This window comes from Parambassis ranga, chromosome 24, assembly GCF_900634625.1.
Source record: "Parambassis ranga chromosome 24, fParRan2.1, whole genome shotgun sequence".
Classification (NCBI taxonomy): domain Eukaryota; kingdom Metazoa; phylum Chordata; class Actinopteri; family Ambassidae; genus Parambassis; species Parambassis ranga.
The window spans coordinates 17,400,906-17,413,953 of NC_041043.1; the positions used below are offsets into that span (position 1 = coordinate 17,400,906).

At 52.9% G+C, this 13,048-nt stretch overlaps 1 protein-coding gene across 7 annotated transcripts in view; it reads left to right on the forward strand.

The window, feature by feature from the left end:
* Nucleotides 1-3,336, forward strand: part of adgrg6 (adhesion G protein-coupled receptor G6) — a 47,686-nt gene extending 44,350 nt beyond the window's left edge. For 5 of the 7 annotated variants that reach the window (XM_028396802.1, XM_028396804.1, XM_028396803.1 and 2 more), the window contains one exon: nt 1,811-3,336. In XM_028396802.1, coding sequence (XP_028252603.1) covers nt 1,811-2,028 — 218 coding nt within the window. In that variant the 3' untranslated portion in view covers nt 2,029-3,336. Of the gene's footprint in view, nt 1-1,067; nt 1,429-1,810 lie in introns of those variants that run through there. The other 2 variants (XM_028396806.1, XM_028396808.1) reach the window with 2 other exon arrangements.
* Nucleotides 3,337-13,048: the final 9,712 nt, after the last annotated feature.

A 13,048-nucleotide genomic window follows, 5' to 3' on the forward strand; every position in this document is an offset into this window, starting at 1 on the left:
CATGAATCATGTTTTTATTGGTCGAACAGGAGGTCTGCTGAGTGCAGCCTGGAGTTTGTGATCGTGTTGTCAGAGAGTTTCCTGATGATTTATGATCTTATAGAAGTGATCGGAGTTCTGACGTGTTCGTCCTCTCATGTCGGCGTGCTGACAGTGTGCTGCTGCGTTTGCTTATTCGAACACTGTGTCTGCTGCTTTGGCGTCCTCGGTTTGTCCTTTGGCGTGTCCTTTTGTGCGTCCTCGTGTCCCCCTGTGTCTGTTGTGGAGTTGGACCTTCATGGGACGTCCTCGTCCTCGGTGTGACGTCCTCCTCACCACATGTTAGAGATGGATTTTCCTCCAAACATGTCAGAAGAAACGTTCCGTCTCCGCCTGTCGTTTTGTTGGCGGCGCTCTGACCTCGTCAGCTGCTGGACGAATCCTCCGTGTTTAGTCATTTGTTAATTGGACCTCTGGACAGTGTTCACTTACTGTAAGTGAACACTGGACTGTTGACGAGCTGGCAGGCACATGTCAGGCTCCGGTTTGTGCTGACGGTGACTCTCAGGCTAGCAGCTGTCTTTAGCATCACAAAGATGTTTGCTAACAGCATGAAGCACTTCCTGTGAGCTCGCTGCTTCCACTGTCTGTATGGATGTGGGTGGAGTCATGGTTGTAGTTTCGTTAGGAGATGCTGCGTTTAAGTGTAATCATGTGACAATGAGGCTCCTGGGTGTCTGCTGGCCGGCGAGCAGCTCGGCACTGCACGGTGAGCATCAGCATGGCGGGGGCCCAGTGATCGTGACTGTGGCGCCCTCCAGCAGGAAGCTGGCTGCGGAGCATGCTGCTGCAGCGACGGCGCTCCGGCGCCGGGCGAGGCCCGCTTTATCTGACCCCGGACCTGATGAGTGACGGCCTCTGTGTGTGCGACACGTTGTTGTCAGGCTGAGCGCCATGATGATGCCATGAGGGCCGGCTCTCAGACGCCGCGCATGGTTTGGACAGACTGCCTGAAGTGTCCAGTAAAACCTGCCTATAAAGACATCCATGAGAGACATCTGAGGACAATGATTGTCACAAACCCACAGATACAGCAACACAGGCGCTCTGAAGACACTCTGAGTGGAGACAACAGGTTGTATGAGGACAAACACAACACAACGCACACCTGAAGGTAACACAACAGAGGCTTTCACTGTCACCAGGAGTCTGAGGACTCTCTGTCCCTCAAAGACCCAAAGACCCTGTCCTAGTGGACACTGGAGGATGTGTGTCCACGCTCCTGCTGACGCTGTGTGTGTGTGTGTGTGTCTTCAACACAAAATGTGTACATTTCTGTCTGTGTGTACTTAAATCACAAACACTCAGCTCCATGTTTTCATAAATAACAGATTTGGATATTTCGCTCTACGCGTCTGGATTGTTTACACAGCTGGTGCCAGATATTATTACCCACCAGACACACACACACACACACACACACACACACACACACACACACACACACACACACACACACACACACACACACACACACACACACACACACACACAGCCTGTAGAATAACACAGGTTGTTTCTGTTGGACATTCTGCTGCAGGCTGAGGGTGAGCCGCTCCTCTTCTTCGTCCTCTTCTTCGTCCTCTTCGTTCTCCTCCTTGTCCTCTTCTTCGTCCTTGTCCTCTTCTTCGTCCTCCTCTTCGTCCTCTTCGTTCTCTTCGTCCTCTTCGTCCTCCTCTTCGTCCTCTTCGTCCTCTCTGTCACACTAACCCTCACAGTGTGTGTCTGCCTCACCTTCCCAGGTGTAACTCATGTTTGTGTGTCTCTGCAGATAAATGCTACTCCAACCACACCGGCCCCAAGTGCGTCTCCTCGTCCTCGTCCTCCTCAGAGGTGGAGCCCAACTCCTCCTCCTCCTCCTCCTCCTCCTCCATCCTCCCCGTCAGCCAGATGATCGATAAGGTGAAAGGTTACTGCTCCACGCGCACTGACAACTTCTACAAGAACATCATCATGTCCGACAGCTTCACCCACAGCACCCGCTTCTAGGCGGGGACACCACCCATCACCCTGCTGACAGCTTCACCCACAGCACCCGCTTCTAGGTGGGGACACCACCCATCATCCTGCTGACAGCTTCACCCACAGCACCCGCTTCTAGGCGGGGACACCACCCATCACCCTGCTGACAGCTTCACCCACAGCACCCGCTTCTAGGTGGGGACACCACCCATCATCCTGCTGACAGCTTCACCCACAGCACCCGCTTCTAGGTGGGGACACCACCCATCATCCTGCTGACGGCTCCTGATCCAGGTTCCTCCAGAAGCTTCCCACACTCTCTCGGGGCCCCTGAATCTGGCGTTTTTTGGAACAATGTGAACTCAGAGCGGAGCTTCCTCAGGCCTGGAACAGCGTCCTCCTCCTCTTCATCCTCCTCCTCCTCTTCATCCTCCTCCTCCTCACAGCTCCTGGACAGACCTGTTCCACGTGCTTGTGTGTCCTCGTGTCCACTGATGTGTGTTGTTAGTCCTCAGAGTTCGTGAGCAGCTGTGGGAGGTCGATGTGATCAGATGTCTGCATGCATATCAAAGTGCCTGCTAATCAATATGATGATGTCATCAGAAGATATTCAAATACAGCAGAGCAGGTTTAAAGGGTTCTCCTGTAAATTTAATATATAGGTGTTTGTGTTCTTTCTTAATTTGACTTTTTATAATCAATAATTATCCATACTGTTCTGTAAATTAATGATCATATTGTCAGAGGATTTATTGTTTCTCTCTTTATTGTTCATGTTGTGTAGATTGACAGCTCATTTGCATAATCTAACCATGTGTGGTTGTGTGTTTTAAACATATAATGTCATGCCTGAAAATCTCCTCTTCTCCTATTTTTATTTTTTATTTATATATATATTATTTTTTGATCATATCCAGTTTAATGCTTATCCAGTTTTGTCTTGACGTGTTTCTCTCTGGATCCTCGGCCCTCCCCCCTGCAGCTCTGCCTGTACTCCCCTTTACATGTAGTGAATGAAGGATACTGTGACTGTTTCTGATCCAGACTCAGCCCTCAGACCCGCGCTGTGTCTGTGTCCTGGTGCATGAAGAGTTTCATGGTGGTCAGAGTCACAGAAGCAGCTGAAACAGGAAATGAAAGGAGGAGCAGATAAACACGAGCTGGACGGAGGACGAGGCTGAGAGAGTGAAACACTGATGGTGAAGCCTGAGTGTGTGTCTGTCTGTGTGTGTCTGTGTGTGTGTGTGTGTCTCAGTGTGTGTGTGTCTCTGTCTGTGTGTGTGTGTGTGTGTCTCAGTGTGTGTGTGTCTCTGTCTGTGTGTGTGTGTGTGTGTCTCAGTGTGTGTGTGTCTCAGTGTGTGTGTGTCTCTGTGTGTCTCAGTCTGTGTGTGTCTGTTGTTGGGATCAGGTGTTACCTTTGTGTCCTCCTCTGGCTCTCAGCAGACTCTTCATATAATCCAAACACTCTCTGAGTCTCTCACTCTTCACCTGAAGTGAGGCTTCATGTGAGCGGCCTGTCTCTCTGGGCCTGTCTCACTGAGCGGCCTGTCTCACCGGGCCTGTCTCACTGAGCCCGTCTCACTGGGCCTGTCTCACAGGGCCTGTCTCACTGTCTCACCGGGCCTGTCTCACCGGGCCTGTCTCACTGGGCCTGTCTCACCGAGCGGTCTGTCTCACTGGGCCTGTCTCACCGGGCCTGTCTCACTGGGCCTGTCTCACCGAGCGGTCTGTCTCACTGGGCCTGTCTCACCGAGCGGCCTGTCTCACTGGGCCTGTCTCACCGAGCAGCCTGTCTCTGTCTCAGCATGGTGAAGGACACAGGTCGGTGTTAGCAGCTCTGTGAGTGTGTGTGGACCTCGGTCTGATCAGTGGTGGCGGCTCGGCTGCTCTGAGCGCAGCGATCAGACTGACGGCAGCAGCTCCATGTTTCATCAGGAGCATGTTCAGACTTTGTGTTCTTATGATGGCAACAAGATGTCCTGGCATGAGACTCGCCGTCTCACTGCCAGCATCTCCATTATTCTGATGATGATGGGCTGAAGTGCAGTTCACCCGAATCACTGAAGCATTCCACAAAGATGACATCAGGCCTGATTATTCTGAGGCTCTGCAGACCTCTCAGCATGGCGGCGGCGGCGAGAACGTTTCTGTGCAGTGACCTCATGTTGGCGTCCTTCAGCATAGTGAACTGACCCTTTATTCGAGCTCCGAGTCCCTCAAAGACGGATCAACAGCTCTGTTAGTGACACCATGTCCAGAGGTGGAGCCGTCCCTTCATCCACAAACAACATGGAGTCATCAGCAAAGAGGCTCACTCTGCTCACTAATGTGAGGACGGAGGAGACGAGGCTCATGTCTGGTTTGTCTCCTGTCCTCTGTATGTTCAGTGATGTGGACGGTGAAATATTATTTCTGAGTTTACTTTTGTTTGGTCATGACCCGGAAGTAGTCCCCTTCAGTTTGACTCTCACAGCCTGTGGACAGCAGGGGGCGCTGTGCCTCACGCTGTGGGACATAACTTCCTGGTCAGGACCAGAAACAGAAAGAAGGTAAAAACTGACAAAACTGAAAACTGAAAAAGAACATTTCAGCGGCCATATTTGATTTCTGCTCCAAACAGAGGAAGTGATTTATAGTTGTGTCTCCTGCAGCCGTGTTGCAGCTGCTCTGCTGCTGTGTGCTGTGTAGGATCTTTGTATTTGTTTTGTGCAGCTTCCTCTCTAACACGCCGTGCTGAGGCTCTGGAGGACACACAGACCCGTCTGTGGTCCGTCAGACATGAGGCGCACATGTTGGGATGTTGGCTCGCCGGACTTCCACTGTCCAGCCAGCAGCTCAACACCCAGATCAGGACTGAGCGGCGAGGCACGCACTGCGCCGACCGGCCGGCACCGGCGGCCATGTTTCCCTTCTGTCTCTGCCCAGAGTGGCAGAAGAATGTTTTTGGTTGAAAGCCCCGGAGAGGCTGAAAGAAGAGACGAGGCCCCTCTGGCAGCTCCGGCGCTGGGGCTCAGAGCCTGGGTTCAGCCCGAGGCTGGAACACACACACGGAGCCCATGAACTCTGTGGGCAGTGACCGGAGAGAATGTTCATCTCAGGCTTATCAACACAGAAAACACTCAGAGGACGCTTCAAAACAAACCGGCCCGGCCCGGCCTGGCCAGTCAGCCTCGACCCGTGACGTCACAAACGCCCACAATCCCACCTTCCTGCTCAGAGTCATACACTCGTGTTAAAACCACGTTCGGCTCAGACTGACCCGTGTCCTGACGCGCTGCTGACACCACAGACATGGACTTATGTTCATTATTATGTGTGTGTGTGTGTGTGTGTGTGTGTGCGTGTGTGTGTGCGTGTGTGTGTCTGTGTCTGTGTGTGTGTGTCTGTGTCTGTGTGTGCAGCTCTCTCTCTCTCTGTGGGCTTGGCAGGACATTTGTTGACAAAGCGATGATGGAGAATTATGTGGTGAAGATAGATCAGACCCACACAAACCAATGGAAGTTCTGAAAGATCGTGGATGTTCACTTAGACAAATGAAGCCAAAACCAACAAATCATGAGAGTGTGTTGACTGTTGATGTGGATGCCCCCCCCCTCACAGCTCTGTATATAAGCCTCCTCAGCCGCTCTGTGTTACTCTGTGTTACTCTCTGTTGCTCTGTGTTGCTCTGTGTTGCTCTGTGTTACTCTGTGTTGCTCTGTGTTGCTCTGTGTTACTCTGTGTTACTCTGTGTTGCTCTGTGTTGCTCTGTGTTCGGTTCTGTAGCCGATGGTTCCGTGTCTCCGTTTAGAAAGTTTGTCGTCATGAACACTTCCTGTTTCTGTTGTTGTTTTCTGTCACATCTGTCTCAACAATAAAGGGAAAAAAGCTGTGACACGTGTTGGTCTTATTTTCAGTCGGCCAATCACGGCTCAGAGATTTTAACCTAAAGAGTTAAATGTATGTGAGACGTCTGCTGCTGATCCATCAGGAGACAGAGAGAGAACAGCTGTCACTGGAGACGAGGCGGCACACACACACACACACACTCACACACACTGACAGACAGACATATACACTCTCTCTCTCTCTCCCTCTCTCTCTCTCCCGCTCTCCCCCATTCTCTCTCTCTCCCTCGCTCTTTCTCTTATGCACACTCCCCCCCCCCCTCAGTCTGATTGCTGTGGTTGGTTCCGCTCTCTGCCTCCCCCATTCTCTCTCTCTCTCTTCCCCATTCTCTCTCTCTCTCTCTCTCTCTCTCCCTCTCCCCCCCCTCTTTCTCTCTCTCTCTCTCACTCTCTCTCTCCCTCGCTCTCTCTCTCTCCCCCCCCCCTCAGTCTGATTGCTGTGGTTGGTTCTGCTCTCTCCCTCTCTCTCTCTCTCTCCCTCTCTCTCTCTCTCTCTCTCCCTCGCTCTCTCTCGCTCTCTCCCCCCCCCCCCCTCAGTCTGATTGCTGTGGTTGGTTCTGCTCTCTCTCCCTCTCCTTCTCGCTCTCTCTCTGCTCTCTCCTCCCCCCCCCTCTCTGATTGCTGTGGTTGGTTCTGCTCTCTCCCTCTCTCTCTCTCTCCTCTCTCTCTCTCCTCTCCCTCCCTCTCTCCCCCACCCCCTCAGTCTGATTGCTGTGTTGGTTCTGCTCTCTCCTCCTCTCTCCTCTCTCTCTCTCCTCCTCTCCTCTCTCTCCTCTCCTCCCCCCCTCAGTCTGATGCTGTGGTTGGTTCTTCTGCTCTCTCTCTCTCTCTCCTCTCCCTCCTCCTCTCTCTCTCTCTCTCTCTCTCCCTCCCCCCCCCCCCCCGCCCTCAGTCTGATTGCTGTGGTTGGTTCTGCTCTCTCCCTCTCTCTCTCTCTCTCTCTCTCTCTCCCTCTCCCCCCCCCCCCCCCCCTCAGTCTGATTGCTGTGGTTGGTTCTGCTCCCTCGCTCTCTCTCTCTCCCTCTCTCTCTCTCTCTCTCTCTCTCCCCTCTCTCCCCCCCCCCCCCCCCGCCCTCACTCTGATTGCTGTGGTTGGTTCTGCTCCCTCGCTCTCTCTCTCTCCTCTCTCTCTCTCTCCTCTCTCTCCCTCCCCCCCCCCCCCCCCCCGCCCTCAGTCTGATTGCTGTGGTTGGTTCTGCTCTCTCCCTCGCTCTCTCTCTCTCTCTCCCTCGCTCTCTCTCTCTCTCGCTCTCTCTCTCCCCCCCCCCCTCAGTCTGATTGCTGTGGTTCTGCTCTCGGCCTCCTCAGCTGCTTTGAATGCTGCGGTTCCTGGACGCAGCGTGTGCCTTGGACCCGGCCGTGTTCCTGAGGTTCTGATGTTTGTTGACTTTTCTTCACTCAGAAATCCTCAAATCAGAGACGTGAAGCTCTGACTGGAATTCAAAGCAGGAGATCTCAGAAGCTGAGAGTTCACAAACAGCTTCATCTGCCAGCGGCCGGCTCTGAGCCGCTGTGCTGCTGATGAACCTCTGAAACCTTACGTCCTGTTCTCACTGCTCACAGAGACAGGAGGCCAATCACATGCGTCCTCTGTCGGTGCAGGAACATTCTTCACGTCTTCTTCATCTTCTGTCTGATTCTTCTTCTAGGACCACAGCTGATGACATCATGCAGACCCCACAGTCTCTGTCTGAGTGTAAATGTTACCTGTCGATGCTGGAGGAGGTGAAAGGTCAGGCTCCCTGTTCCCGTGGGGTTACCGTGGAGTCAGCATGCAGCATAACTGAGGTACTATTAATACCATGAAGTCCAGATCTTTACGTTGATACCTCTGCACAGGCTTAATGTCTCCACGCCGTCCTGCCCCCGCCTCCTCTCTGTCTTTCATCCAATCACAGAATACAGTCTGCCGTCTGGTCACCTTCCTCTCTAAAGTCTCTCTTGCTCGTCTTGCAGGCACCCACGCCACCCTAACTCCACCTTCCACCGGGGGATGCAGGACTCGCCACGGGGCAGGGCGCCCTGCCAGGATCCACACAGCCTCCGCCACACGACACCTTTACTGCTTCAAGCATCAAAATACTTTTGCATCTTATGAGGTCTCTTCTAGTTAAGACGGGGTTGGTCATAATTCAGATGGTGATTGATCACTCCTTCATCCTTACAGATGAGGACTGATGACTGACATCTCTCTGGACCTATCAGGTCTCAGGCTTCTGACACTTCCTGTCCTCCTCTGTGACCAACAGTCCTTGTTTATAAAGGAACATATGAGGATGATCAGGTGTGAACCTCTGAGTCCAGTTGCCTCCATTCAAACTAAGATCAGCTCATGTAGTGAGCGAGGCCTCCACCTGTGTCTGGTTACCTCCGCCTCCTCCACCTGTCCTCCTTCCTCCCCCATGGTCCGTCTCTTGGTTTTTAAAATCACATTATTACTGAACATGAGTCTTGTTCGTTAATAGCATCAGCTGACACTGAGACGTTTCAGCGTGGTGCATTGTGGGTCCAGCAGTCAAACTTTCCTCTCTTTCCGGGTTGAATCTTCCTCCTTATGGCAGAGGGATCACATGTGTTTGTTGTGTGGACAGAGCTTCTCCTCCTCTCCCTCCCTCAGTCGTCCCTCTGCTCTTCTTCCTCTGTCTGCTGGGAACAAGCCGAGCAGCTGATGACAAACAGGAACCTTGGGTTTCCAAACCGAGCTGCTTTCTCACTCCTCGTAAAACTGGGATGAGGAGGGGGAGGGTGGCCGAGCATCAGGCCTCATAAACACCAGTCTGCCGTCGATATGAAGTGCGGTCGGAAGTGAGGGGAGATGGAGGAGTGGGCGGGGCTTCACACACAGAGGCCATTTGGGTAAACCGAGTCCATTCCTGAGCTCCAACGAAACTGAATGTGGGGAGGGAGGGGGAGGGAGGGGGAGGATGTTTGGACAACCATTTTATTTTGACTCATTGTGACTCAAAGTGATGAAGCACAGCAGTTCAAAGGTCAGGAAACACACACAAACTGAGAGTGACAGCTGAGCGTCTGCGTTTGATGTGAGGGGCGGAGCTTCTCCTTGATGGAACGATGCCTGCGTCCTGTTAGCATGTTAGCCTGTTAGCTCCCCTGAGCTGTGTGGAGAGGATCAAACAGGGGCCGCTGTGATTTGTTGGCTGCGGCTCTTCTCTGCTGTGTTTCTTGGACGGTGAGGTCATGCAGAAACCTCCTCTGACTGCAGTTGGCAGGTCCCGGTCCCAGAGAGCGCTCAGCTCAGCGCTTACATCAGCGCTGTGACAGATGAGGTTGTTGAGGTGAGAACAATAATCACTGCCTGCAGAGAGGCAGATGTGAGCGCTGGAGCGGACGGAGGACGGAGGAGGCCTCGCTGCCACATGTCCTCCTTCATGTTTCTCACCAGTGTTGGACCAGCACCGCGTCCCAGCTGTGATGTCACAGGTCGTCCTGCAGGAACACGCCTCACACTTCAGGTGAAACCTCCTCTGTGTTGGTCTGAACTGAGCAGCCACCTCCAGGATCTAAAGCCAGCACAGACCAGCTGCCGTCCTCCAGCGTCCACTAGAGGACAGCTCTCAATGGGAGTCCCTCCCTGACACTTTGGTCATGTGACGGTCTGGTCTGCAGGGGGAGCCTCTGCTGCTAAGGCCTCAGAGGATGTTCAGAGTTCGAGCGCAGGCGGTGGGGGGTTCGGAGCTGAACCACACCGCTTCAGAGGGACGTGGAGTGGTTGGAGGTTCAGGGCTGAGGCGGCTGGTTGGAGATGTGTAGGTGGGGAGGTCTGCTCCCGGCCTCAGACTCTGTGATGTGGTAACGAGACGCAGCAACAACAAAGCTGGAAAACAGGCAGGAGCACTTCCTGCAGGGACTCCAAACGCCGAGCGGGAGTTATACGAGTCCAGATGGAGCGGTCCACCTGGCCAGACGACCGCAGCTCTGGGAGGAACACAGCGGCGCGTGTTTGTGTGCAAATCTGTGTTTCCAATTATTCAAACGAAGAGACGGGAGCTCGGAGCTGTGCAGAGGCCAGAGCCAGCCGTGTTTTCCCAGCGAACACCCTCTGCTCTGCCTCTGAGGGGCGCTCAGCGCACCGCTCATCACTGAAGAAGACCTCAGTGATCCATCTCCCCGATCGCCTCCATATAAGAACACACACCATCTCTGAGGAGCAGCAGAGGACGGAGAGGGTTTGGGTGTGAAACATGATGCTAGTTCATCAGACTGCCAACACTGAGCCACTAGCTTCAGGCTAATGCTAACCTCATGAAGAGATGGATTCTTGAGAGATGTGTGACTCCCACAGTTCCATCCTCCACGTTCATCGTCACATCAATACACATATAAATTGCTGTGTGTCATGTTTATGGAGATGTAGATGACGGCGCTGGCAGCTAAACGTACATTCCAGGCCTCTAATCCCTGTCTTAGTGCAGCTGCAGGCAGCTTGTCGTTTGCCTGACTCTGCATTAACACACTCAATGACATCTTCATCATCATTAGGCGTGATGAAGCCCGCACATGAAATGTGTGTGCTGGGTTCTGACCCGTCACTCTGCTGTGAAGAAGGTCTCCACCCAGCCCTGCTGTCAGAGCACAGGCAGTAGCTGCTGAGCAACGCTCTCTGCCCTGATCAGCTGCTCCTCACTTCATCACTGCAGCACACAGATGACTCTAATCCTTTAACAACAGCAGAATATTTGGAATTCCAACCTGAGAACCTCCGAGCCCGCCGAACTGTTGAGACGTGTTTAAAGTGCAGATAAGAGCCCATATGTGGGTGAGTGAGTTAGATGGATGCATGATGGAGCTTCAGAACCTGAGGGTGACATCACGAAGGGTTTGTTCTTCTTCTGCATGACGGACCCGCCTCATCTTGATCTAGATCTGAAATATTCCCCCTGAACAACATGTATCTAGAGCTCAAAGTTTCAGCAGGGCTCAGGTCGTCATGTGCTGAGGAAGTTTAGACTGGAGGTGTATCAGGTTGGTTGATCTGCACCAGGTGTCGGTCTGTGGCGTGTTTACAGCCGTCAGTATGTCTCCACCTCCATGCGTGGCTGCTGGCTGAATGCAGCCTGAGGGGCGGGAGCCCATTTAACCCATTGAAGAGGACGGCGTGCGTGATGAGGTGATTATTGGTTTAAAAGGTCCCTGAGGGGCCTGATCAATCAGACATTCCTCTGCTGACCATCTGATTGGCTCTGCCCCCCCCCCCCCCCCCCCCCCCACACACACACACACACACAGGGGCCCCGTGATTTCCTCTTTTTATCTTTTTTTGGGTTTAGGGGAAGCTGTCTCGCGGAGTTTCTGTCAGAGAGGCGGTTGTGGTAAACCAGTTTCATAAAGAGATTAACGAGGACAATCCAAACATCTGGGAGGCAGACAGGACGCTGAGCTCCACACAGGAGTGCCTGGTCGGGTTTTCCCAAAATGGCTCCAGCAGATCCCATGGAACTGAACCTGAACTTAACTGAAGAGGAGAAGGTCAGCAGAGGAAGGTCAGCAGAGGAAGGTCAGCAGAGGAAGGTCAGCAGAGAAGGGTCAGCAGAGGAGGAAGGTCAGCAGAGAAGGAAGGTCAGCAGAGAAGGAAGGTCAGCAGAGGAGGAAGGTCAGCAGAGGAAGGTCAGCAGAGGAGGAAGGTCAGCAGAGGAGGGTCAGCAGAGGAGGGTCAGCAGAGGAGGAAGGTCAGCAGAGAAGGAAGGTCAGCAGAGGAAGGTCAGCAGAGGAAGGTCAGCAGAGAAGGAAGGTCAGCAGAGAGGGGTCAGCAGAGGAGGAAGGTCAGCAGAGAAGGAAGGTCAGCAGAGGAGGGTCAGCAGAGGAGGAAGGTCAGCAGAGAAGGAAGGTCAGCAGAGGAAGGTCAGCAGAGGAAGGTCAGCAGAGAAGGAAGGTCAGCAGAGAGGGGTCAGCGGCGTGGCGGCGCAGACGGTCTTTCCCTCTAGAAAAACACTCTGATTCAGCGCTCAGCGTATGAAGCTCAGAAAACAGAGGCTGTTATTCTCCTCTGTCTCTGAGGCTGACCTCTAATCTGATGCTGGAGCCAGGATGTGGTGAGCCGAGTAAAGACTGCCGCTCTGCAACATGTAAAAACACCAACACACACACACACTGAAGTGTGGCTAGATGCTCTGCTCTGTCTGCCAGTCAGTGTTTCAGTCTGACCAGAGACACGTGGTCCATCGTTAAACGCTGCAGTTCCTGCTGTGTCCACCAGAGGCTGGCCTCCATGTTTAAAGCATGTTCACAGCTGGGCACAAAGACTGTCTGGGTCACCGAGTTTTATGTTTAGACTTACATTTGTCATAATTCCAGGTGTGGATGTTCATCGGCGTCCTGCTTCCACACCTTTACCCGTACCTGGGTTAACCAGGAGTGTTGGTGGGCTCAGATGTTGGCATGGTGATTCTCAGGTCCTCCACACTGACCTCTACAGGAACCCTGTGGGTGACATCACTAAAGGGCCGTTCATCTTTATTTACTGTTGAGTGCCTACTTGCTTCAGTGTGTGACACTTGCTAATGTTAGCTTGTTCGCTACCTACTATATACATACAACAGGCTAAATAACAGCTTCTCATTTAGCTGTTGATTTCTAATAGCCAGCACTGGTGCAGTGTAGGGTTGGGTGTAGGTAGATCATGTGACCATGTGACCATGTGACGTGTAGCAGAGACTGAGTGTCTTCAGATGGAGACTGAGTGTCTTCAGATGGAGACTGAGTGTCTTCAGATCCACACCCACGAGTGCAGGATGTGCTTCAACCAAGAAACATGTTTCCCAGGATGCCTTGCAGCAGCCTGCCTGAGGCTTCCTTTAAATATATCACTCAGATTGTTGGTGGAGCTGATGATCACAGAGTGACAGACTTCACTTCAGCTTTAGGAGAGAGAGGAGAAGAGGGAGACAGGACAGAGAGGATGAAGGAGAGAGAGAGAAGAAGAGAGAGACAGGACAGAGAGGATGAAGGAGAGAGAGAGAGGAGACGAGGGAGACAGGACAGAGAGGATGAAGGAGAGAGAGGAGAAGAAGAGGGAGACAGGACAGAGAGGATGAAGGAGAGAGAGAGGAGAAGAAGAGGGAGACAGGACAGAGAGGATGAAGGAGAGAGAGGAGAAGAAGAGAGAGACAGGACAGAGAGGATGAAGGAGAGAGAGAGAGGAG